Here is a 24,151-nt window from a genome sequence, read left to right as displayed (position 1 = left end):
GTGCCCACATAACATAATTTTGCCCCCTTATTAGACTAGTACTATATTATATCTGTCTCACTTATTATTGTGTACGAAATAAGTCGCACACTTTTATTTTTCCAAACTTCTTGTGTACCTTTCTTGTACTCCGTATTTACATAAAGGTTCTATTTGTTTTTTTAATTTAAGAGTGTGATTATAATATTTATTTTTTTAATTTAAGAGTGTGATTATAATATTATATCCTTCGTTTGTATTTTTTTTTATATATTTAAAAGATGAGGGTATTATTTATAATGATCTGACTTTTTTGGCGTTCAATTTTTAGATTGATGGTGGTCTGAAATCAAGGTCAGAATCACTCAATCACCTATCTTAAAATTATTTCAGGAACTTAATTTAAATTATTTTAGAATGAACATTAGGAAAAGATGTATTTTTTGGAAGATTAGCTATAGGGGAGTGATAAACGGACATAATTCTACGTACATAATCGAACATTTTTTAACATTTTACATTAAAAATCATTTTATAAACACTAATTGATTTAAAATAAATTTCATACTAATCATTTTGCAACACTTTGAAAAAAAAATTAAATTTTTACTTAAATATTTGTATATTTAAGTAAAAAAATATTTTCTTACTAAATATTATATAATTAATTCAAATCAAGCTCGAAATCATGTTACGATTCAACATAAAATTTCTATATCACTTGTTTCTTATTGCTACATATAATACAATAAATAACAAAATTAATTTTTAATTAAATTTACATAAATATAAAAATTCGAAGATATTATGTTACAATCTAGGTACATTTATAAATTCCCTTATTAAGCTCTTTAAAAACTGATCAGCTAGCAATATAAACCTTTCGAAATAATTAATTGCTAACAATCGAATTCATCAATTTAAAGCCCAACCACCTCCTCAAGCGATTGCTCACCACGCGCCAATGGCAGCCCTCAAATCCCTTCTCTGCAAAGACCAAAAAGGCCACATTACCACCGTTTGAATCGCGCTCCTCTCTCTCCCCTTACCTCGCTCATTAATCTCTCTCCTCCCTCTCTCAATACAGTAGCTTTGATTTTCAAATCCACCTTTCCCAATCCTACCCCGCTTTCTTCATCATCACCATCGTAATAATTCCAGTCAGATTCCACTTCCCTTTTCTCTTTTCCCTCTGAAAATGACAAACGTCCTCCCTCCCGGCCTCGTCTCCAATCTCCAGCAAGCCCTCGCAAATCGCAAGCCGGACGAAGACGACGCCGTTTCGTCCAACGCCGACGACGATTCCTCCCGCGCCTTCTCCGAGTGCGACGATAACTCCTCGAAACCCGTGATTTTCGTCACCAACAGCGACGGAATCGTATCTCCCGGGCTCTCTTTTCTCCTCGATGCTCTCATCGCCGAAGGCGCTTACAGTGTCAATGTCATTGCCCCTCAATCGTAATTAATTATCCTTCTCTTTCCGCACCTATTTTCACGCAATTTTTGATTCATTGCACCGTAAATTGTTTCTATTTGATTGAATGATCTTAGTGTTTTCCATTATTATTTGGGGGTGGAATTGATGTGGCCTAAAAAGACATCTCCTTTTTATGCTATGTTGATTTTTGAGGGTTTTGCTGATCTTTCTAGATGGCAAATGTAGGGATAAAACGACGTCGGCTCATTCGGTGTCACTTAAGGAGACTATTGAGGTGGGCTCAGTTCAGGTTAAGGGAGCCACTGCTTATGAAATTTCTGGTGCGGTTTGATTTGTTTGTATGTTGATTGTATCCGAGTTATGTGGCTGTGTCGTATTGAATCAACCGTTGTGCTGTATGTGACTTTCAGGGACTCCGGTGGATTGTGTGTCGCTAGCGTTGTCCGGTGCACTGTTTTCATGGACTAAGCCTCTTTTGGTATGTTTGTTTTAATTTTGACTAAGGATGTCAGTTTTGTTATTTAGGTGTTGCTTGGCTCTCCAAAGATGTCGTCTTGATTCTTCTGTGTAGGTGATATGTGGTATCAACAAGGGTTCGAGCTGTGGACACCACATGTAAGTTGCTGTCATTGTACTCAATCTTTTGTGTTCCGTTGATTTTTGTGAGAGCCATTTTACTGAAAGGATAATCTGGTAATCTAGGTTTTATTCGAGTGTTGTTGCTGGAGCTAGGGAAGCACTGGTTTATGGTGTGCCGTCCATTTCTATATCGCTTGACTGGTTCGTTCCTGTCCTTGCAAGTGGTTTGTGATTTCACCTCCCGAGTATGTGCTGCTTAGATAGCAAACTATTGCAGGCAGGATGAAAGTCAGGAAAGTGACTTCAAGGATGCTGTCGATGTGTGCTTACCAATAATAAAGGCAGCCATGAGAGATATCGAGAAGGGGGTTTTTCCTAAAGGCTTCTCGTCGGACTTGGAACTTCCGAGAGCACCCTCTGCAAACAAGGTTCTGTATTAGTATCTTATTCATTTCATTTCATAGGTGACAAAAACTAGGACTGTGTATGCAATAGAACGGATTATTAAGGTGCTCAATCATGCCGAAATTATATCGTCATTGAACTGTTAGTTATATCAGCATTACTTGGTTAATTGTTTCTTTCATAAAATATAAAGCTTGCTGGGATGAAGTAATACTGAAATAGTTGCATTAGTATTTCTATTCTTAATGCTATGTTTGATTTTTGATACTTGACGTCAACAGACTTGGTTCATTGTGTGATGTCTTAACCACAGTAGCGTTTTAGAGTTTATAAATGTGCCCCATTGAAGCACATTGGATTGATGTGGGGTGCTAATATACATGATCCTTTTGCTACTCTAAACCATTTGAGAAGTTGTTGATTTGAAGTTTTTAATTATGGGATTGAGAAAAAATCGGTCTTTTGCAGCTCATGTGAATAGTTAACTGTAATTCTTGACTTCTTATATTTTGCATTACTTTGATGACTATATTCTGTTTTACAGTCAAAACTGATCGAATCATTTGTTTGAGTACAAAATATACGCATCATTGCAATATTTTTTCAACAGGGAATCAAAGTCACCAAGAGAAGCCAGTGGAGGTCCAACCTTAACTGGCAAGCCGTTTCAAACACCAGGGCACAGGCTACTGCACGTTTCACTGGTGGTCAGCCACCCATGGGATTGAATATTGCCCAACTCAGCCGTGATGCATCTGCTGCTGTGAGTCATCTTTAGACATTCAAATATGTTTTTTATCTATTACTAGTGTTCAATGTGATAATTACTTTGATGCTTTCATCCCCAGGGTGCTGCTCGCCGTCTGACCACTCAGAAAAAGGATATCGAGGTCGTGGAATCAGTTGGTGTATCAGAGAAATCTAACTTCAAAAGGACAGTCAAGTACTTCCGCGCAGAGGTAAAATTCATGTGTTCAGATATAGAAAGTGTAGCACTGTCATTAGTCTTTTCTATGCTTTAAACTCGTGATTAGTGATCTTTATCGATTCACTTTCTTGAAAAGATCTATTAATTGGCTTATAAAAAACCAATCTTTACTTTAGCTAATTCGAACCACGTGCCACATAGATCTGGATATCATACAAACTAGTTCTTGTTTCCCATATTCTTATACTGAGCAGAGTTCTGTTGATTGGCTCGATGAATGACTCGACTATGTTATTGTTCAGATGCTCCACAAGGACAACAAGGAAGACAGTGAGGATCTGGATTTCAGGGCGGTTGAGAATGGCTTTGTAAGTTTGGCCTTGTTACGTTTTCTTGCAAAATCTCTTCCAACAGTGATAGAATCGGACTATTGGGAGCTAACGGTTTCTGCATTTCTCGAAACAGGTTTCACTCACTCCATTCTATGCCTCTGCGGATTCAGAGACCGATGCTGCAGCTTTGAACTGGATAAGCTCTGCAGTACTAGAGGGACAATAGGAAGACGAGCTGTCGGAACTTATCTGTACACTTTGAAGCCTCAATCTTGATCATCTGTCATATGTATTTTTCTAATACCATGTGGCAGCATTAATTTATTTTTTCCCTCATTTCTTCTGCAGGAACTTAGTTTCTTTCCCATTATTTTAAAAGTTGAGTATTACTCTAAAATGGATCATAGGTTGGTTTTTTTGGTTTCTTGATTTTGTGTTTTATCCTCAAATTCTGGTTTTTTTTGAGGTTGGTGTATTGGTTTGTTGAACTCTGCTTTACTAGAAAGAATAGGGTTTTTAGTTAATGAAATTTTCTTACATTTAGTGATGATGACATTTCAGTCCAAAATTTAGATTACTAATTTGCTTAACATGCTTTTTGATGTTGGTTGTTTAATGCATCTATTTTTGTGCAATTAGTAATATGGTGATTGGTTTTTGTAATTATGAAAATTTGGAGATATGTAAAGTGGGAATATTGATCACTTATTTTTGTGTGTCAAATGAGCTGTTACATGCATATTGCCAGTAAGCTGTTTATAGCAGTAATTGCTATTTCAAAGGGGTTTTGAATGTTTTGCTTTGTAGGATTATGTAATAATGTGATGTTGGGGTCAACTTAATTATATGATTAGTGGGTTCCAAGTTACGGAATATTAGAAAATTAGATTTGACTTTTAAGTATTGGAAGTGAGAAAAAAGTAGTTGGGACCTACATTTTCCTATCTGTCTGATTAAGAGTTTTAAATTGAATGTCATTTGCCAATTTTTTTAATTAAAGGACCATATAAAAGGGGAAAAGGTAAAGTGAAACAAATTTGAACTACAAATTTAGCATTCACTCACTACTAAATCGTGTCATTTGTCAAATTAATTAATAATGTCAACAATATTTTTTGAGATACTATAATTCAACTGTATATATAAAACAGAATAAATAATAATAGATGTAGATTAAAATTTATACGTAAATAATTGGTGTTCACAAATACATTATTCTTGTAAGATACTCCTATCTAGCATAAAATTTCTCTCCCTATTTATTTCCATATTATATTTGTACAAAAATAATTAATCAATAATACAATCCATAAAATAACATCACCATTTTCAGAGTAAACTTTAAATCCAACCAAATTTCCTTTTTCTAAGTTCCATTTTTTTTTCTAGTTTTGTGCTCCATACATTTATAGTACATTCTTTATGCATGCTTATTAAAGCACATAACAACGTGCACAATTTTATTTTATTTTATTTTTTGCTTTTTTTTTTAAAAAATGACAATTCTTGAAACCATAAATTTACATATTCTCATTACATATTTATAAATTTATTAATCATCAATTACATCATATGTATAATTAACCACCAAATTTCAAAAAAAATTATTTGAAACAGTATATTACCAAACATCTGCAGAAAATAACTATTAATTGATTCAACACATAAATTTACACATAATTATGAACAATAAATTACGAAAATCATTAAACAATTTGATACAACCATAATAACAATTTTTTAATTAGAATTCTTAGCTTCATTAATCATCACGGTTAATTCCCCATCTCAAATGAAGCAAAACATCCCGGCAGCGACGCGGCGGAGGGCGGCGGCAGCGGAGGTACGAACGTGGCCATGAGAGACGATATGTTCTTGATATGGTTGGGATAGAGCGGCCCGAAGCCCGAATCAAGCCCATCAACAACTTGCTCTTGCATAACATCACCAGCATTTGCAGAAACCCCAAATTCAAACCCTTTCGCCATCTCAGCCAGCTCCGGCATCAGAGCATCCAGCAGCCCCGAATCATGATCGTAACCGTCGAATTCGAACGCAGCGGCGCCGTGATCTTGTTTCGCAGCTTGATTGCATGAGATCGGCCATGAGTGGAGCTCGGAATCGAGCGAAATCGGGGCTGGGGTGTGGTGGTGGTGAATTAAGGCTAAATTGGGGGCGTAGTTCATCAAAGGGTCAATTTGGGAATTAGGGTTTATTTGCTCGATTTGGGGATTTGGGATTATGAGATTGTGTCCCATGTAATCGCTCATGAGATTGGAATTTCGGAGATTTGAGGAAGAAGAGATTAACGCTGAAGACATGTTGTGATGTGCCATGATCTTCTTCTTGATGCTCGAGTTCCAGAAATTCTTCACCTCGTTGTCTGTTCTTCCCGGTAGATGCTTCGCTATTTGAGCCCATCTACACAATACAGAAAAAGATTTGATTTTTATCTCTTTTCCTATTTAATCAAATTCAAAAGGTTAATCCTAATTGTGTGCCCCAATTTTAAGCATTTTGTGAAAAAAAATCTCAATATACATTTCTTCAACCTCAAAATTTCCACAAAGTCTACGTAAATCATCATTTTTAAAGAGAAGCTGCAACATTTTTATGAAAAAAAGCACTCAAAGTTGGGAGCACGAAGGCGAAGACGAGGATTAAGACCTGTTGCCTAAGAGTCTGTGGAGCTCAATAATGAGGGCAGCTTCTTGTGGGGTGAAATTGCCTCTCTTGAGATCAGGTCTTAGGTAGTTAATCCATCTCAACCTACAGCTTTTTCCACATCTTTGCAATCCTGCAAAATCACACACACACACACATGAAGTCATCTCTCACATGAAGTGCCATGAGGGAGAGAGAGACCTGCGAGTCTGGGAACGGTGCTCCAGCAGCCATGGCCGTAGGTGGAGATGTAGTTGATGAGTTTCTCATCTTCCTCGGGAGACCAAAGCCCTCTCTTCACTTTCTGTTTATTGCAGCAGGTGTGATGCGACATTTTGTATCCTTAATTGCTCCGAACTCCAACTGCTGCTGACACTGCAGAGGGAATTTAAGTGGAGAGAGAGAAAGAGAAGAGAGAGTGTGAATTGAGGAGGTGAAAAAGCTGGTAAGAACCGTTGAAGATGTTTTATAGTGAGGGTTTTATAGGCTGTGAATTGGCTTATAGTCCACGAGTCATCCATCCATGCAGTTTTTCTGCATATGTATGTATGTATGTATGTATGTATGTATGTATGTATGTATGTATGTATGTATGTATGTATGTATGTATGTATGTATGTATGTATGTATGTATGTATATGTTTGAGTGTGTAACTTACTTAAACATCTCTTCCTCTTCTCACACATAGAGATGGGAGAAGGGATCTTTGGGGAAAATTTGGTTGGTTTTGTGAAACTAACAAACTACACTTATTACACAGTTTTAACTCCAGCTAAGTATATGCTACTACAATTTGACATTGGCACACATATAATTGGGTTCAGTTCTCGTAAAAATTAAACTAGTACTACTTTTTTTCATGAAAACCGAGGACTCTCGTTTAGTTTGTTTGACCTAAAACGATAAAGATAAGATATTGTGTAGATTTTATGACTATGTTTTGAGTTTACATTGCAAGTAACTACACTCTGAATTTATCAGGACTTCCACAACGTTGAGCACTGCCCACAACCCGTGAGCACTAAGAAGTTGTACACAAGTACTACTAAAATAAAGCCACGTGGTGGGCTTTGATTGGGCAATGAGTGACGTGGTCTTACGCGTTGCCATCAGTGTACACTCAAGAAGTGAATCTTACACGCCGTTGCAAATAGCTTCACCTCTATGACAAAGGGACTTCAAATTTTAACTTTCTACATTGGCTCCAATTTTGAAATTATAATCATTCCTTGTACAACCACAATCGACATAAACAAGCTGAAATACACAAAAAAGCTAGATTTATATTTACTTGGTACTCTCCAAAAGCTAGCCACAAAATAAGTGGTGATTTCTTACAAAATGCATAAGTATGTCTATGTTGTACACGGTGGTCCATCTATGTATTCTCCCTCCAAAAATACACAGATGTCATCTATGTATTCTTCTTCTTCTTCTTCTTGGTTTTAAGGTTTTAAAAGTGACTGTCTTTTTTATTGTAATCATGAGAATAAAAATTCTTGTGATGAGGAATCTTTTTGTAGCTCCATTTATGAAGAAATTTTGGCAAGTGTTCATCATTTTTCTGATATTTTGCAGAATAAAAAAATTTAGCTAAGGAATCTAGCAGAGATGTGATATATGAAAAGAAGGGTTTTTATTTAGGAATTTTTGCCATTTAAATATATTCATCACAGCACTCAATTTTTGAACTTTCCCATCAAGATTCATATATGCATATGTGTGTGTGTTGTGTATATGTTTTTGTCTTTGGAACTGTTTGGAATATGATCGAAACAAGAAACAAAAAGTTTATTTTATTTTTAAAAAAATTTCCTTTTAGAGTATGGATTTTGTAATAGTGGAAAATAAATCATCAGACTACAAATGAACTTTTTGAGTGTAAATTGATTAGTTTAAATATCGCAATAAGACTTGAATTAATGTGGAAGGAGAAAAATATTCTGATTAGGGACCACATTAAACTCTACTATTTTCCTTAATTGTTTCACGTTAATATGGGATCAACATCAAGAATAATGCAAAATGAATAATGATTAGTGATTATTGTGCCATGTTTTGAATATATATGTTTGTTAGCCAAGTTGTTTTTTGGTCCCCATTGAATTGAAATTTTGGTTCTTTGGCTTTTAAGTAGTGGAAAAGAGAGAGAGTTTTAGTCATAGATTACTGTTGGCATTGCTTTCCCATGAAAAGACTTTGGTATATAGATATTTTTGAAGAAACAATTTATTGTTTTAATTTATGTAGAACACAAGCATAAATGCTTGTGCATTTTTATTGATTAACTAACATCTTAAATTCCAAAGCTTGTGTCTTAATTTGGCTGGATTATGTGAATTCAGAAGGTTGTATTTGTAAATTGGATGAGTGCATTGACTCAAATACATTATTTATTCATTATATCATTTTAAATTAGTGCACTGTGGGATCGGTGACAGCACCAAAGACCGGTATTTTCAACCCTCATGGCCGGTGATGGGATCGGTCGCCCCGAATTTGTTAGCCAAGAAAGTTTTTCTACCACCATTGCTAACATTACATTACCTATGTAATTAATATATACAGTGCTTTCTTATCATGTGATGAAAGATGAAAAAATGGAAATGGAAATGGAAATGGAAATGGAAATATATAGCACTAAATAAAGATATCCTATCGATCGATCTAATTGTTGCACATGTATTAATTAATGGCAGCAAACTCAATTGCTCTATTTGATGAGCCATAAGGGAACAAGGCTGAAAATCACTTTTGTTTTTTTCTCCATTTTATGGATATTCAGAAAAACATTCAGAATATATGAAGACAAGGAAATGGAATTTATGTCATTTTCAATAATTGTGGTCATAATTTGAATTATAAAATGCTCATAGAGCCAGAATCGAGTCTAGGATGAGAATACTGACTGAATTCGAAATTAATCCCCTAGAAAGAAAATATAGGTCTGACATTTTTCCAAAAAAAGTTAATACTCCTATATACTTATATTTTTTTTAATAATTCAAAAAATAAATTAATGGTCTTAGATATATATTAAATCAGACTTAGTGAAATAATACACAACAATCTTAGTGACATGCATAATTATTAAACAAGGTTGACTTTTTACATCATTGTGAAGAGAACAAATAAACCATGCAACAATAAGATAAATGCATTTCCTTAATTGAGCAAGAAATGTTAAAATAAAGGGCCCAAATCACGACACATAAACGGAAATTAAATAGAGAGGTAATCAATAGTCCTTAGCTCCAATTTCCAAAACTACACCTCATATTTTTGGGTTTATGATAGAAAAAAATGATTGTGCTGTTAATGATACATCAATTTTGCAATCATAATAGTATTTATATTGACTTAGATGGAAATTTCTGTGGTCCTTCCAAAGAATTAAATTGAAGCTTCTTAATAAGTGAAGTACAATGGCTATTGTCTTAGTGGCAACTATTTCTTTTTTGAATGAAAACGCAACCTTCTAAATTTTGTATGGTTTGAAAAGTATGTAACGTAATGTTGTCACTAAATTTGCAGGGGTATAGTTGGAATTTCAGGTTGAAGATGCGTCTAATTAATTTTTACATGCCCATAAAAAAAACAGAAAATTTATCAACATAACAGGTTTCAATCACTAGAATAAGTTCAAAGTTGTCATGTCCTAAACAAGAAAAGCTTCAAGATTTCTTAACAATCAGCACCACCACCATAGATATAAAAATGAAAAGAGGTTGATACAGAAACATATAACCTTCAACTGCTGTTAATTAGAACCGGCAGGGCCAACGAGGACGCCCTGAGCGTTCCCTTCCTTCTTGCTTTCGTCCTTCATCTCACCATCGCCCTTTCGGATTCTGATTTTGTACTTGGCCTCAAATTCAGCCAGCTCCTTTTTCTTCTTCTCGGACGCTTCATTGAGCCGAGCAATCACCTCTTCAAGACCTTCCTTATTCCTCTGTACAGCTGGCAGAACTTCTCTGATTGTTCTCTCAACAAGGACACCTCCAATCATCCGGTAGCACCTTCTTGACGGATCAAGTGGTTTTATGGCATTGATCACAAGGGAGTGCTCGCTGACCTCCATTTCCAGCTCGGTGATCTTGGAGTAGAATTGGTTGATTTCATTTCTCATGGAAGCATATACATTTGCGATGGCTTGCTCGTTCATTGGTTCTCTGATATCAGCTTCAGCCTCGGCCATACTATTAATTTGAGGATTAAAGAAACGTTAGTAACCATCCAAGACAATCTAGCATGTATATAATACTCAGCATGGACAAAAAGATATAGCTATTACTTTTTCAAATGAAGGGAAGGGAAGAGAAGAGAGAATCATTTAGTAGCTATTACTTTTACAAACATGAAATTGTCTAATTCGACCAAAATACTCGTTTGTGAAAATTAACAACAAGATGTGGGTACAGGAAGTCTATCTTTGAGTCTGCATTGCCCAATAGTAGAAGCATGATTAGGTTCGCTCACTTGTTTTGAGATGTTAGCCAAAATCTCAAGTGAATTGTTTTACAAAAAAAACACTAGTTCATGCTTCAAATAAAGCAAGCAAGAAACAGCTCCATTTAGTAAATGAACGATACTGAAGAGGTGAGACTTAAACCAACACACACACACATTCAATCTACAGTTAGGAAATTTAAAAAGAACCTACAATCTCCTATTTTGGTTCCACAAAAAACGGTATTGAAAATGTGATAACCAGAAGAATGACAACATGATTCTCAAGATCAACAAGAAAAAAAAAACAGTGTGAGCTATTGATCATACCAACAGATTCAAACAACCCAATAATTAGTACCTCAACCACACAAAAACAAAGAATAAACTACTATATGCAACTGGATAGTAAAAAAGAAGATAGGACAACCAGATGTTTTCCATATTCGGGAAGAAGATTAGCTAATTTCTGATCAGTTCCACCAATGAAAGACATTGAAACCTAACAGTTATCACGAGTCATGATTACCTCATTCAATTTAAGCTTCTAAAGCCAATTTCACCACACCATAATATTTATCCTTTCCAAAAACATAGGCATATGCTAACTCAGACAGACTAGTTTTCTTTCTCATCAGTACTTCATGATTATACTAATCACATTCATCTAACCCATCACTAGCATCTTCCAGAAAATCCATTGCAATAACAAATTTTTATCCCAACTCATATCTAAATAAATGAAATGCTCGCATCTTTCTCATTCAAAAAAGCTTTCAGCATATAATGATCATTCAATTTAAAATCTTCTAGTAGTTCCAATCAAATCTATGCGCTACCCTAATCTACATAATTCCGTCAATTGATCTTTATCAAGAGTAACAGGATAATGTAGTGAGCCTTCCACAGAGATTCACAAACTATTTGCGGTTATTCAATTCATTATAAGCTCCAAACACCGTAAACACCATTTACACTGAAAGTTCCGCATTCAACAAATCCAAACTACTAGTAACGATCTTTTGAAAGAGCTGATAACCAATCTTAAGAACCGGCTAAAGAAGAAGATGTAACAGCATTGAAGAAGAAGTTGACCTGATGAACAAATAGGACTAGGGCTTTTCGATATTGCTGAGCTGAGAAGAGAGCGGCGTGCAAAAGTCAACGGTGGCAGCAGCGGTGAGCTGTAGTGATGGTGCGAGTGTATAGGGGAGAGAACAGGGGCTGAGGCGGCGGTAGTGGTTGTGGATCGGTGAATTTCGCCGGAGATTTTGAGAAGGAAGGAGAGAGACGAGTGATGAGACTTGATTATTACTACTACTATTATTGTTATTATATTATTATTGATTTTGGGTATTAATTTATTTATTGGGCCAGATTTAATTTAATTTAATTTAATATGAGTACTACAAAATGGGACATGAAACAATTTCTATTTTGCTATTGGGTCAAAGGCCCATCAACCGCTCCAAATTTAAATATCATCTTATAAACATTTTCAATCATTAATCATTATATTGCTGATTAAAAATGAATATTACAAAGAGAAATAAGTGTAATATTAAAATTTTAATGGAAAAGGAATAAACATCAATATAATTGATAATACTGTGATTTTTGTTTGAATTCGTGAGTAGATATTTAAACTAGTTTAAATCGTTGCCAGAAAAACCAGCATTTTAAATACTAGAACAACTAATTGACAATAAAGTGGACCCAAACAAAAATAAATTGTTACATTTTCTCACAAATATAACTAAAGAACCTTAAAATTTTCAGCAAAATTCAACCTAGTTTAGTCAATCACAAGTCCCATTAATTACTCATTTCGTGCTTCTACTATTTTCTGAGCTTTATATTCAAATAATTTCAACTTAAAACATAGTTAAATATTCAGAATTATTAGATACGACTGCTTTAAGTAACACAATAATCACCAACATCATTACTTTAATTTAAAATTAATTACTAAAATTCGAAATAATTATTGCTTCACTTGAAAATGAAATCTCTAGTGGAGTAAATAAATAGGCGAAATAACATTATTAATCTAAACTTGCCGTTTTATTTTGTGATGAAAAATTCACACAGTAATGAGAGAGAAACACGAAGAACTTTAGAGAGAAAAAAACAGGATACACAGACACTATTTTCTCGCATCTCTTTCTAAAAAAACTCTCCCAATCTCTCCTTTCCGACCCTCTTCCTTCTCGCTATCTTTCTCCAACGCGCCACCCCTCAGCTGATATTCCATCAGGGTTTGCCTCATTTCCGTTTTCATCATTTTTTGTTCAGGTAAAATCAGATGAATTTGCCAAAAATACCGTTATTTTATGCGCGGAATTGTGTTTGTTGAGTGATTTGTTTGGGCGTGATGAATCTCGAGAAGAAATTGAGAATGTGAAATATCGCTTAACGTTTGATTTTATTATTGGAGCTGCAGTGATAGTTTTCAGCTGGAATTTTGCCTACTACATCTTGTTAATTGCGTTGTTTTCCGTTACCATGCTATGATTCGTTTGGTATTTGAAGGGATATGCGTCTTCAATTTATTGCTTTCGAGCTGATTTTGTATGATTTTTTTCAATTAGGATTATACGGTTCAATTTGAGTTTGGTGATTTTGTGATGATATATGCATTAATCATGTTATTTAATTGGAATATGCTCATTTAGGCGTGGATAGCAATATGACTTTTTTTAGCTATGCAAATTATGGTGTTAGGTTGAGTTATTTTTTCTGCATTAAATTTGTTTTAGGTGGCACATTGCTAGGATTCATCGATTCAAATGCTCTAGGGTTTGGAAAATTTTCAGGCGGGCAATTCAATTTTCCATGAAGAATGATGCATTCATAAGCAAGCCTTTCACTTGCCTTAAATGGGCAAGTGCTGCTGGTTTTGTTTGTGAGATTCCCTCAGATAGCTAAGTAGGATTCACTTCGAAATAGTTAGAAAATGACCCGGGGGAGAATTAGGGCAAAGTTCCGCAGGAGCAGCCTGTACACATTTGCTACCTGCCGCAGGCCACACACTTCCGACGAAGAAGAAACAACCTGCCTTCCTGTCCAAGGGCCTGGTTACTCACGAGTTGTTCAGTGCAACCAGCCATATTTGCACGAGATAAAACCGCTCAAGTACTGCACGAATTACATATCCACCACCAAGTACAATTTCATTACATTTATTCCCAAGGCAATATTTGAACAATTCAGACGCGTTGCCAATTTGTACTTTCTCCTGGCTGCAGCGTTGTCGCTGACTCCCGTGACACCTTTTGCTCCTCTGAGCGTGATTGCTCCGTTGGTCTTTGTTGTGGGGCTGAGTATGGCAAAGGAAGCTATGGAAGATTGGCGCCGGTTTGTGCAAGACATGAAGGTTAACTTAAGGAAAGCGTCTGTGCACAAGCAAGATGGTACTTTTGGTCCTATGCCGTGGATGAAGATTCGAGTAGGAGATGTAGTGAAAGTAGAAAAGGATCAGTTCTTCCCTGCTGATCTGCTCTTTTTATCTTCCAGTTACGAAGATGGGATTTGTTATGTAGAGACTATGAATTTAGATGGAGAGACGAATTTGAAAGTGAAACGAGCCCTGGAGGTAACACAGAACATTGAGGATGATTCTTCTTTGAAGGATTTCAGTGGAACCATCAAATGTGAGGATCCAAACTCTAGTCTTTACAATTTTGTGGGGAAAATGGAATATGATTGTAAGGTGTATCCCATTGATCCAAGTCAAATACTCCTTCGAGATTCGAAGCTTCGGAATACGGCCTATGTATATGGAGTAGTTGTATTCACTGGTCAAGATAGCAAAGTTATGCAGAACTCCACGAAATCTCCTTCTAAGAGGAGTACAATCGAGAAACAAATGGACAAGATAATTTACATCCTTTTCATTGTTTTGGTGGTCATGTCAGTCATGAGTTCCATCGGTTTTATTATGAAGACGAAATATGATTTGCCAAACTGGTGGTATTTACAGGTTCCGGACCATGAACATCTATATGATCCTCAGCAGCCGCTGCAATCAGGGTTTTATCACCTTGTTACTGCTCTTATGTTGTATGGGTACTTGATACCGATATCCCTTTATGTGTCAATTGAGGTTGTAAAAGTCCTCCAAGCACACTTCATAAACAAGGATATTCATATGTTTGATGAAGAAACCGGAACTCCAGCTCAGGCTCGGACGTCAAACTTGAATGAGGAATTAGGTCAGGTCGATACAATCCTATCAGATAAAACCGGCACCTTAACATGCAACCAAATGGATTTCATTAAATGCTCGATTGCTGGCATTGCATATGGCACTCTTCCTAGTGATGTCGAACTTGCTGCTGCGGAACAGATGGTGATGGATATGGATGGTCAGGGCAAACGCGGAATGCCCCAATCGGTAGAGAAAGGTTGTGAATTTGTTAAATCGGATATCCAATTGGAGACTGTTGTTACTGCGAAAGATGACATGCTTAAGCATCCGATAAAGGGGTTTAGCTTTGAGGATAAACGCCTCATGTCCGGGAATTGGTTTAACGAATCGACTGCTGATAACATCTTGCTATTTTTCCGAATACTATCGGTTTGTCACACTGCAATTCCAGAGCAAAATGAAGAGACTGGAACCTATACATATGAAGCAGAATCGCCTGATGAAGGTGCATTTCTTATTGCTGCCAGAGAATTTGGTTTTGAGTTAAGTAAAAGAACACAGTTGGGTGTACATGTACGTGAGAGATACCCTTCCTATGAAGACCCTGTTGAAAGGTGAGATAATGGACAATTATCTCTAACTTCTGCGTCGAAGACTTGTTTTATCTTTGACCAGGTTGTGACACGTGTCGTGTACTATTTATCTCTGATTTCAGGGAGTACAAAGTTCTAAATTTGTTGGACTTCACTAGCAAGAGGAAGCGGATGTCTGTAATCGTTAGGGATGAAAATGATCAGATTCTTCTCCTCTGCAAAGGAGCTGACAGGTCCGATTCTTTTGCTACTGTTTTGTGTTTATTGGGCTACTACCTTCAAAATCTCTTCGCTCATGTATTTAAAGAACTTGTATGTTACAGCATCATCTTCGAACGCTTAGCAAATGGCGGGAAAGAGTATTTGGATGTTACCACAACGCATTTGAATGATTACGGGGAGGCCGGACTGCGGACTCTTGCAATAGCTTACAAGAAACTCGATGAGGCGGAGTATAATGCTTGGAATGATGAATTCAACAGAGCAAAAACCTCATTCGGTAGTGATAGGGAGGCAAATCTGGAGCGGGTGTCTGATATGATGGAAAGGGACTTGATACTTGTTGGTGCAACTGCTGTGGAGGACAAATTACAGAAAGGAGTATGTCATAGTATAACCTGTCGATGCTTATGCTCGTTACATTGCAATTTTGGAACTCCATTTACTTATTCCTTATCATTTCTCTATAGGTGCCTCAGTGCATAGACAAACTTGCACTAGCTGGTTTGAAGATTTGGGTTCTGACAGGTGATAAGATGGAAACTGCAATTAATATAGGGTGTGTTGGCTGTACCTATTTATGGTAATTCTGCAAGTCTAAATCTTTTAAAAGCTTAAACTAAAATTAGTGCTGGTGCAATGCAGATTTTCTTGTAGTTTGCTTCGGCAAGGGATGAAGCAAATTTGTATAGCGGTCAATCCTGAAGTTTTCGTGTCCAATGAGGTAGTTCCCTGTGGGATGGAATCAATGGATGCTGAAATTATATTTGGTGAAGCTAATCTAACTCTGTTGTGCTGCTCTTCTTATTGGAATTTTCCTAGAGTTCTGTAGAGGAGGGAATCTTAAAGCAAATTACCGATGGATTCCAAATGGTAAAGCAAGAAAAGGATCCTCATGCTGCATATGCATTGATCATCGATGGGAAGACCCTGGCATATGCACTGGAGGATGACATGAAGCATATATTTTTGAGGTTAGCTGTTGAATGTGCTTCGGTCATATGCTGCCGAGTCTCCCCTAAGCAGAAAGCTCTTGTAAGATACTTCAGTTATACTCTCAAAGGTTTACAGCAATGGGCTATTCAGTCTGTTGGCTTATGATTTCAAGTTATCTTATCATTTGACGCCTATTGTATATGTCTACTTAGGTAACCAGATTAGTAAAAGAAGGAACTGGAAAAATAACATTAGCAATTGGTGATGGTGCAAACGACGTTGGCATGATTCAAGAAGCTGACATTGGAGTTGGCATCAGTGGATGTGAAGGAATGCAGGTTGGTGATGAATCCTTCTCTCTGTAGATCTTGATTCAAAAATACATTTCAAATAAAGAGATTTATGTGCTCTTTGTTGTATTTAGGCTTATGGGAAATAGTAGAAATTAAATATACTTGCAAGCAAAACCATATCTCGTGTGATCAATGCATGCATGTTGCATTCATATGATTCGGAACTGGCCAACTAATAGTATCAGTTACTTGCAGGCTGTGATGGCTAGTGACTTTGCCATTGCCGAGTTTCGGTTTCTTGAGAGGCTTCTGGTAGTACATGGACATTGGTGTTACAAAAGGATTGCTCAAATGGTAAGTAATAGTAATAAAGTTAAAACTCAGTTTTTCATTTGATTAGTTCTAACTAGACTGCAATTTTCTGTTGCAGATTTGCTACTTCTTTTACAAGAATATCGCGTTTGGCCTCACAATCTTCTATTTCGAGATGTTTGCTGGTTTTTCCGGGCAGTCAGTGTACGACGACTGGTACATGCTGCTATTCAACGTCGTTCTCACTTCGTTGCCTGTCATTTCACTCGGTGTTTTCGAACAAGATGTGGATTCTGAAGTATGCTTGCAGGTTAGTATTCTCCTTGCACTGATTAGTTTTTCTCTAGTTGTATGCTGCTGTTTGAAACAAACTCTGCTTGTGGCAGTTCCCAACTTTGTATCAGCAAGGCCCGAAAAACCTATTCTTCGACTGGCTGAGGATATTTGGGTGGATGGCGAACGGTCTCTACGCCTCCCTCATCATCTTCTTCCTCAACATCATCATCTTCTACGACCAAGCTTTCCGTGCCAGTGGCCAGACGGCCGACATGACGGCCGTCGGGACCGCCATGATGACCTCCGTGCTCTGGGCTGTCAACGTCCAGATCGTGCTGACGATGAGCCACTTCACGTGGATCCAGCACGTCCTCATCGTTGCCAGCATAGCCACGTGGTACCTCTTCCTCCTGGTCTACGGGGAGCTGCGGCACGCCCTCGAAGTAAACGCGTTCAGGATCCTCCTCGAGATCCTCGCCCCAGCCCCGATATACTGGTCCTCGACCCTCCTCGTCACGGTCGTGTGCAACCTCCCGTACTTTGCCCACATCTCGTTGCAGAGGTCGCTGAACCCGTTGGATCACCACATCATCCAGGAGATCAAGTACTACAAGAAGGACATCGAGGACGGGCGCATGTGGAGCCGGGAGAGGTCCAAGGCACGGCAGAAGACGAAGATCGGGTTCTCGGCAAGAGTCGACGCCAAGATCAGGCAGCTCAAGGGGAGACTGCACAAGAAATAGTCAGTAGTGATCAGTGGGCATTCTTACACACAGATATGTAAGTATTGTTTCTTGATTCATGAAAAGAAAAATGTGTTGTGTTGTGTTGAGCTGATTCAGTTTTGTAAAGGGTTTTGGCTGGTTGGAGAGTTTCTGTATCATAGTTGAGTTTCACTGAGGTGAGAGGTGAAGCTCTCCATGGCTGCTGTATGTAAAATATACTCCAAATGTATAGCTTCTTTATATTTCTTTCATTATATAAAAATATCTAACCGATCTCACTCGTGTCTATGCTATGATAATTAGATGAAAATATGATATTATTGGAGAAAATTTGGTTGACATGATATTGGAGAAAAAATGAAAGTAATATTATTTTGCTATACAGTGCAGATATTGGAAAAAATGAACAAAAAAAAAAAAAAACTTTGGTCCAATTTGCAAGTATTTTTATGAACTTAATATTTTGTCGCATAAATTATTAACGTATGTTTTACAGTGATTTTTCACTCATTTGGAAAAAAAATGAATTCGTGGAAAATTCATGAGACAACCAAAATTCATATTTTTTACAGCTGAATTTAAAATTTATTATAAATACTCAATATTGGTCAAAAGTTTATGACATTAAAGACCAATATCTCAAAAATTAATTACAAAAACTAATTTGTAAAAGCCTTGACAGTCCATGTTGTTTGTAACATCGATGTCTATTCATGTGCTTTGTTTTGCAATTAATTCGACATTCTATGAGAATTTACTAGAATAAACATTTCAATTTATGGAGTATTATATGCATGATAATGCATTGGTTTTATAAGTAATAAATCAAAAATTAAAGAAACTATACCTCATGATAATACACACATTTATTGATTCTTCTTTCAGTTTAATCAATTGGATGTACTGTTATCTGATTGTTTTTGAGTTTTATGTTTGATTATGTGAATGCATAGAACGAATGACAACACCATGGCTAAAGAAGTAAGCATGCTCAACACTTGCTCAGGATGATGTAAAACTGTGCTTCTATTTGCCTCATCTTCTTGTGGTTGTAGCAGCTATCTAGCTCTAACCTATTCGAGCAACTCGTAACATCAAGGCCGCCAACTGTTTCAAGCAGTCGTGATCTGGAGAGTTCTACCCTCTTTTGCAAATGGCGAACAACTATTTCGACCAAATCGAAGCCACAAGAAACCTTGATCTAATTGAATAATTCCATTGTATCTTAACATATGATCATCAAGAACTTTACATCAATCACTAGAAAAATATTCAATATAAAATATATGATACATGGCAAATAAAAAAAATTGCTAAAAACATACTATTCGTCAAAAAATGAAAATACTTAAGAAAACTGTCAAAATTATGATATGGTCGACTATTTTTTAAATGTTGCGGGATTGGCAAAAAACTGATGGTTTTTTCAACAAATTTCTCTAAAACAATAGGCAGTACAAGTAATACTCAGAGATGATCAATTTCCATGAAGAAGTTTGCTGCAAGTATGTTTAATCCATTTAATGCTCTTCTTGACAGAGCCCTTGATCTGCCCCTCAACAATTGTAGCTTTGTAGTAGGCAATTCTCTTCTTCCTCCGCAGCTCAAGATTATCCACACCAAAATTCCAAGTCTTTGGCTCAATTTTGATGGTTTTGCTCTTCTTGAATTTGATCCCAAATCTTGGAGCTGGATTTTCATAGGCACTGTAACTTCTCAGACCATTCATGTTCTTTGGCTCCATGTTTATCAGAGAGAGAGAGAGAGGTGGCTTGAAATGATGGATTGGTTTGATGTAAGAATTTGTGTAGGAAGTTATTTGGGTGTATGTAGTGTGTTTGAGAATCTGCTTTTAGTGTGTTCTGTTAGAAGTAAAATTTTTCTCTCTTTTATAGAATTTGATTAGTGTGCTAGTTGTGTGTGTTGCTACCTACTGCCATAAAAAAATATTCTTCATTGTAGACAATACAAATTTTGATGGAAAATAGGTAAATATGAAAGAGAGAAAGAGATAAAAAAAAGGGATAAATATAGTTGGTAAAAGTGAAATGCATCAACTTACTATAAATAGATAAAGACTAATTTTAGTGGACAATCAAAACCAAAAACAGGATTATCTTTTATGAATGGAGATAGTATTTAATCAAGACTAAATTTCATCTATAGTGTGAAATGTAATTTATTGTATTATAAATATTAAATTTAGGTCATTTGCATCATGAGAAGAGATAAGTTTTTAAATACATATTGTTATAGCATTGGATTTAACTTATTATGAATACTGAAATTGTTATTATTATAATGTTACAATGAATTATAGCATTGGATTTAAGTCACTATGAATATTGAATTGTTGTTTTTATAATAATGCAATGAAAATTGCTGAAATCGTTTCATTTCATGATAGCTGTCATTTGAACTAATCACAATTCACAAATTCAATAACATACTTCATTCTATAAGATCACTAATAACATTACGATTTGACAAGTTTAATTGAAAATGTCATGTTATTACTACAGATTTGAAAATCTATATCATTATCATAATAAATTAATTTTATAGTAATAAATATTGAATCTTCAACATTACAACAATGGAGCATACATTGCACTATAACCGATACTTATATTACTGTATTAATTAAAATCATATGTGGTGATTATGATTAATCAAATTCGATTCCCAGACATTAATTCTAATTATGTAATCCTAAACTTGGTACTACTATACTCTTTAATTTTAGTTCGGATGTTGACAAGTGACAACAAAGCAAACACGAAATGTGTTCAATTATAATAAGACATACACATTTAGATTAGCATGTTTCAAATTTACAATATAAAGAAAAAATAAATACTACTACCAAACAAGAAAAAAGAAAATTGCGATGAAAACTGAATTAAAATGTGACCAAAATTTGGGGCAAAAAGTTAACGTTACAGAAAAATACCTACAAACAAAATTGCAATAGTATATATGTACACTCAAACAATATGCTGCATACATATATCTATGCAAAAATATATGGAAGAAAAAATAAGGAAAGCGTACTAGCTAGAGCAAAATAAGAGTCACTTCAAAGGCCCCCCTCTTGAACCGGAACAATAAACCTGAGAGAAATCAGCACCTTAAAGAAGATCAGCAACATTAGCCGGGAGTTCCTCGATAACAACGTTGTAGAACTTCTGGATGTCGTTCAGCATCTTGTCATCTTCATTTGTCATGAAGTTGATGGCAACACCCTTCCTCCCGAACCTTCCACTTCTACCAATGCGATGCAGGTAGTTCTCAGGCTGGGTTGGGAGGTCATAGTTTATGACGAGGGAGACTTGCTGCACATCAATACCACGAGCCAGGAGGTCAGTGGTGATGAGGACACGGGAAGAGCCTGAGCGGAATTCGCGCATGATGATGTCTCTGGTGTTCTGGTCCATGTCTCCATGGGTAGCTGAGACAGTGTGGTCGCGGCTCCTCATCTTGTCAGTCAGCCAGTCGACCTTCCTTCTGGTGTTGACAAAGATGACACTCTGGGTAATAGCCAGAGTCTCGTAGAGATCACAGAGTGTCTCGAGCTTCCAATCTTCCTTGTCGACATTCACATAGAACTGCTTGATACCCTCAAGAGTTAGCTCATCCCTCTTCACCAAAATCCTCACGGGCTTGTTCATGAACTTCCTGGTGATTTCAAGGGCTTCAGGAGGCATTGTAGCCGAGAAAACCCCAACCTGAACCTTGGATGGTAGCAACTGGAAGATGTCGTAGATCTAGAAGCACATGAATCACATAGTCAGTAGTGATCCAACAATGAAAACAGGAAATCATGACCTAGTTCAAGAACAAACCACAATAAGTGATGCGAAGGAGATGTACCTGATCCTTGAAACCACGAGAAAGCATCTCATCAGCCTCATCCAAAACAAACATCTTGATATATTCAGCACGGAGTGACTGCCTTCGCAGCATATCAAACACACGTCCAGGGGTTCCAACAACCACATGAACCCCAGCTGACAGGATCCTCTGATCCTCACGAACACTGGTTCCACCCACACAAGCATGAACCTTGACACCAAGGTAGTCTCCAAGTGCACGCATAACCTTTTCGATCTGTTGAGCAAGTTCTCTGGTAGGGGCCAAAACCAAGGCCTGGCATTGCACCACACCGTAATCAAGCTGCTGCAGGATTCCAGAACAGAAGGTAGCAGTTTTTCCAGTACCAGACTGAGCCTGCTGGATAACATCAAGACCCTTGCAGAAGGGAACAATGCCCCTTTGCTGAATGGCAGAAGGCTTCTCAAAACCTGAATGAAATGGGAAGGCAGAAAAAATTATAAACTGTTTTCACAATCCAGCAACAATGATAAAAAAAAATCAAGCAGAGATTAATTAGTCATAAAGAAAAATCTTAGTTTTCTTCAAGATGTCCAAAAACCAATGCTTCCTGTTAATTGTAAACAAAACACAAGCCATAGCCATACCATAGGCATAAATTCCTCTCAAAAGATTCTCTTGAAGAGACATAGCATCAAAACTGTCATAAACCTCATCATAAGAAGTGAAGAATTCATCACCGCCATCAACTTGAAGCCTGCATCACAAAATTGAGCTACTTTAACATTTGCAATTCTCTATACCACTGGAGATTGAATGAACATTTACATGGAGGTAACTTACAATTCATTCATCTTGGCATCAAACTGACGGCCATCAAACTGAGATCCTTCGGGTGCCAAACCTGCCATGACTGTAGACAACTTCTATGTATTAGTATGATTGCGGTGAAAATCAATGACTACAGAAACAGACGAACCGACTATTAAAACCCAAAACATGTCACAGAATAGCCAAACTTGGGCACCATATATTATGGAGAACAAGCATTAAAATCCTGTTTTATTTTCTGGGAAGAGAAGACAATATCACAAACAAAGACTTTAAAGTTTATATGACAGCAGTTATAACACTCGTTCCCAAATTCTGGACAGATAAATCAAAAGTCCATCATAATCGATGTTTCTCCAGATACAAAAATCGAACCCTAACTCACCAGTTCTATCAACAAATTAATAAATTCAGATCGCATCCACCTCAAGCATATCAGATATTCATAAATCATCAACTATTGACGCCATATATGAAACCTAGTGGACCTCGCGAAAGATATGAACCAACAAACATACAAAACCCTAATATTAAGATCTCGAGCATCAAATAAAACATGAACAAAAACACAAAATCCAGAACCCTAACTACGCATGTTACGTTAAAGATTCAAGCTTTTTAAAGCACAACAACACAGAATAACAGATCAATCACGATATGAACTCAGAAAAACCCAACACGATAAATCTACGAATCCACGTACGACCAAATCCCGAAAACAAAAACGAAGCAGGAGAAATAAAACAAACACAAAAACAGACCGTACCTTGGAATTGAAAGAGAAACTATGATTGTTGAATGATTGATTAACCTTGCAAAACTCCCCGGATCGGCACCGTGGAGTTGAAGAAGTACAGAAGTGTGAAATTCGGTTTGTGTTCGCAAAAACAGAGGCTGCTATCAGCTTTCTCTGTTTTATACTGAATTTGTCTAGGGCAAAATTTGGCTAAATTAAATTACTTCTACTACTAATCCTCTTTTATTAAGCAATACTATTAAAATAAGTCACGTTAACCATAATTTTGACCTTTTTATAAATTTCAGTATATTTAATGTTTTTAGTTATTTTAAATAAGGGTTGTGAGTATTTAGATTTTTAATTCCTTTTTCATTTTCTGTTTCTATTTTGATTGATAATTTTAAATTATTTAGCTAATTAATGATGAATATTCCATGCGAAGATTTCGTATGTGTTTGTATCTAAATT

The 24,151-nt window shown here is 36.4% G+C and overlaps 5 protein-coding genes across 7 annotated transcripts; 2 read left to right on the top strand and 3 right to left on the bottom strand.

Moving 5' to 3' along the window:
* Positions 1-912: 912 nt before the first annotated feature.
* LOC121801177 (5'-nucleotidase SurE-like) lies at positions 913-4,216 on the top strand. The gene is made up of 10 exons (XM_042200623.1): positions 913-1,437; positions 1,643-1,737; positions 1,828-1,895; positions 1,989-2,032; positions 2,120-2,197; positions 2,274-2,424; positions 3,012-3,164; positions 3,250-3,360; positions 3,632-3,697; positions 3,795-4,216. Exons 1-10 carry the CDS (start codon positions 1,178-1,180, stop codon positions 3,885-3,887), a joined length of 1,119 nt encoding a protein of 372 aa, XP_042056557.1. The 5' UTR covers positions 913-1,177; the 3' UTR covers positions 3,888-4,216.
* A 1,220-nt stretch (positions 4,217-5,436) lies between these two features.
* Positions 5,437-6,742, bottom strand: LOC121799783 (transcription factor MYB26-like). The gene is made up of 3 exons (XM_042199252.1): positions 6,527-6,742; positions 6,329-6,458; positions 5,437-6,082 (listed from the first exon to the last, which is right to left on the bottom strand). Exons 1-3 carry the CDS (start codon positions 6,657-6,659, stop codon positions 5,437-5,439), a joined length of 909 nt encoding a protein of 302 aa, XP_042055186.1. The 5' UTR covers positions 6,660-6,742.
* Positions 6,743-9,931: 3,189 nt separating this feature from the next.
* LOC121801327 (probable prefoldin subunit 2) lies at positions 9,932-12,084 on the bottom strand. Its single transcript, XM_042200797.1, has 2 exons — positions 11,871-12,084; positions 9,932-10,525 (listed from the first exon to the last, which is right to left on the bottom strand). Exon 2 carries the CDS (start codon positions 10,522-10,524, stop codon positions 10,087-10,089), a length of 438 nt encoding a protein of 145 aa, XP_042056731.1. The 5' UTR covers position 10,525; positions 11,871-12,084; the 3' UTR covers positions 9,932-10,086.
* A 765-nt stretch (positions 12,085-12,849) lies between these two features.
* On the top strand, positions 12,850-18,557 carry LOC121797767 (probable phospholipid-transporting ATPase 4). Of its 3 annotated transcripts, none has more exons than XM_042196475.1 (11): positions 12,850-13,070; positions 13,592-15,539; positions 15,641-15,751; positions 15,842-16,118; positions 16,208-16,296; positions 16,383-16,461; positions 16,560-16,772; positions 16,886-17,011; positions 17,222-17,320; positions 17,397-17,588; positions 17,665-18,557. In XM_042196475.1, exons 2-11 carry the CDS (start codon positions 13,732-13,734, stop codon positions 18,295-18,297), a joined length of 3,627 nt encoding a protein of 1,208 aa, XP_042052409.1. In that variant the 5' UTR covers positions 12,850-13,070; positions 13,592-13,731; the 3' UTR covers positions 18,298-18,557. The 3 variants fall into 3 exon arrangements, with proteins under 3 accessions (XP_042052409.1, XP_042052408.1, XP_042052410.1); XM_042196474.1 differs by having other exon boundaries at positions 13,535-15,539; XM_042196476.1 differs by lacking the exon at positions 12,850-13,070 and having other exon boundaries at positions 13,799-13,940; positions 14,024-15,539.
* A 2,620-nt stretch (positions 18,558-21,177) lies between these two features.
* LOC121797764 (eukaryotic initiation factor 4A-10-like) lies at positions 21,178-23,868 on the bottom strand. Its single transcript, XM_042196470.1, has 5 exons — positions 23,711-23,868; positions 22,957-23,026; positions 22,761-22,870; positions 22,153-22,583; positions 21,178-22,046 (listed from the first exon to the last, which is right to left on the bottom strand). The coding sequence occupies exons 2-5, from the start codon at positions 23,022-23,024 to the stop codon at positions 21,411-21,413; spliced, it is 1,245 nt and encodes a 414-aa protein (XP_042052404.1). The 5' UTR covers positions 23,025-23,026; positions 23,711-23,868; the 3' UTR covers positions 21,178-21,410.
* Between the last annotated feature and the right edge of the window lie 283 nt (positions 23,869-24,151).

The sequence above is a fragment of the Salvia splendens genome, chromosome 4 (assembly GCF_004379255.2).
Source record: "Salvia splendens isolate huo1 chromosome 4, SspV2, whole genome shotgun sequence".
Lineage (NCBI taxonomy): Eukaryota > Viridiplantae > Streptophyta > Magnoliopsida > Lamiales > Lamiaceae > Salvia > Salvia splendens.
The sequence above is the reverse complement of the archived record's forward strand: the minus strand, read 5'-3'. Positions and strand labels throughout refer to the sequence as shown.